The 1,959-nt window shown below is 29.2% G+C and overlaps 1 protein-coding gene across 2 annotated transcripts in view; it reads left to right on the top strand.

Annotated features, from left to right (window-relative positions):
- The window catches only part of LOC110271854, a 9,669-nt gene extending 7,710 nt beyond the window's left edge, over nt 1–1,959 (top strand). The window contains exons 7-8 of one of the 2 annotated variants that reach the window (XM_021105238.1): nt 341–446; nt 1,774–1,959. In XM_021105238.1, the coding sequence (XP_020960897.1) occupies nt 341–446; nt 1,774–1,805 (138 nt within the window). In that variant the 3' untranslated portion in view covers nt 1,806–1,959. Of the gene's footprint in view, nt 1–340; nt 450–1,773 lie in introns of both variants that reach the window. The other variant, XM_021102727.1, reaches the window with a different exon arrangement.

The following is a 1,959-nucleotide window of genomic DNA, read 5'->3' as shown; positions in this document are numbered from 1 at the left end:
ATATTTCTGTGAAGAAAAAAGAGAAAACAATAAAAATAATAAAATTTTATTTTTTATTATAATTTTTTTATTTTTTTTTCACAAAATTTTAAAAGTAAAAAATACATAAAATGAAAACACAATCTAAATACACAAGTTTTTAGTGTTTTTTTTTTTTGCTTCCACCAGTTTGCAAGAAGAAAAGAAGTAAAAAACAAAAAATGAGATTAATAATTGAACTTAGCATCCTTATTTTGATAATGTAGCATTTCCATACTCAACATGAAAGCTTAAGATTTGAAGTGAAATTTTAAGTAATTAAATGCATGCTTATGAATATTGGTGCGATGTTTTTCATCAGGAGGATTTCATTGATATTATTAAGAAAGCAGACAAAGAAGAAAGAAAGCGAATGGTTGAAGATTTTCTGAGAGAAGCTTCTTACAACTTGATGCACTCTTTTGATGGTGGTAAGCAAGAGCCTTCAATATCCTAAAAGTGTAAATTATTTCATATATGAACCTCTTGAAAATTTGTAGAAAGCTAACTTTTATACTAGTCAATATTAGCTATTTTTTAATATTAAAATTATTTTTTAACCTTCACTATTTGAAGAGTTTATCGTCTAGGTCTCTACGGTTTAGATATCATAATTATTTATGGTTTATAGGGTCTGCGGGTACCTAACCCAGTCCAACTCGTTCGGGTAGAGTAGACTATCCGATCCGCTACAGGTAGGGTAGGATACGGTCCGGGTATGCCTACGGGTAGGGTAGGATACGGGTTTACAGTGTACCCTATCCTATCCTACCCGCACCTCATATATAACACATATTTTATAAAAATCAGGTATATAGTGAAGGAAGTGAGAGTTAAACCCACAACCTCCTTTATGTAATAACTTACAATAAGTGAATAACTACTAAAACTAGTTAGTTAATTTAGTAATTTAGAGCATTAGTTTTTTATTTTTTATGTTATATTTACTTTAAAAAAATTTGATATTTCTGCGGGTAAGGTAGGGTAGGGTAGGGTTTAGAATTTTAGTGTGCGGGTAGGGTTAGGGTTAAGAGATTCTCAACCTGCGAGTAGGATAGGGTAAAGTTTTAATAAAATTTTCAACCCGTGGGTAGGATTAGGGTAGAGTCCAAACCTACCCTACCCTACAAATTGTCAGTCCTAATGGTTTAGAATTTAGAATTTAGAGTTTAGGATTTAAAGTTTAGGACGGCCGACAACAATAATGATAGTGGCTGACCAGTGAATAGATGGCTAGCGGTGGCGATGAAAAAAAATTTTTTTAATGGTGTTATCGGTTAAGTTGAGGAAAAAAAAATGAAAAAGAGATTGTGAATAAAGAATAAAAAAATTAAAAACAACATCGGATAAAGTTGGCAATCAAAAGTTGATTCTCTAGTTAGATTCATATATCATCCATTTGTTTAATAACATTTATTTTGAAGATAGTAACTTTGATTTAGGGTTTTGGTAGAAAAATGTTAAAAAAAAATAAGACATAGAAACAAAACATAGTAACATACACATAAGTTATTATTTTTAGTTTCTATTGTTACTACTTTCATTATTTGTTACTATTTCTGTGTCCCTACAGCCAAAATTTCAAATCATTATAAGATTGGGTGTGCCATAATTTAGTATTAGACTATTAGCTAATAATAGAAGAATTGTTAATATAAATAAATATACTTGTAATAAATTGTTTAATTTTTTTTACATATATATCATCAACTAATTCATATTTTTCACTGATTTTTAATGTTGTGATTAAAACAGATTCTCCTGACGCTTCATCATCAATATGTTAGGAGATTGGTTTAATCCCTTCCTGGAATCAAACTGCATTTTGAGATACTTTGGATTATGACTTATATTATTATTATTATCTTACCTTATTGTAAATCTATTAAATCGTTGCATTCTGGATTTTATTTGGATGCGGTTATATTTCGTATACAAAAG

This window comes from Arachis ipaensis, chromosome B01, assembly GCF_000816755.2.
Source record: "Arachis ipaensis cultivar K30076 chromosome B01, Araip1.1, whole genome shotgun sequence".
In the NCBI taxonomy this organism is placed as follows: Eukaryota; Viridiplantae; Streptophyta; class Magnoliopsida; order Fabales; family Fabaceae; genus Arachis; species Arachis ipaensis.
This window is presented reverse-complemented; position numbering and strand designations above follow the sequence as displayed.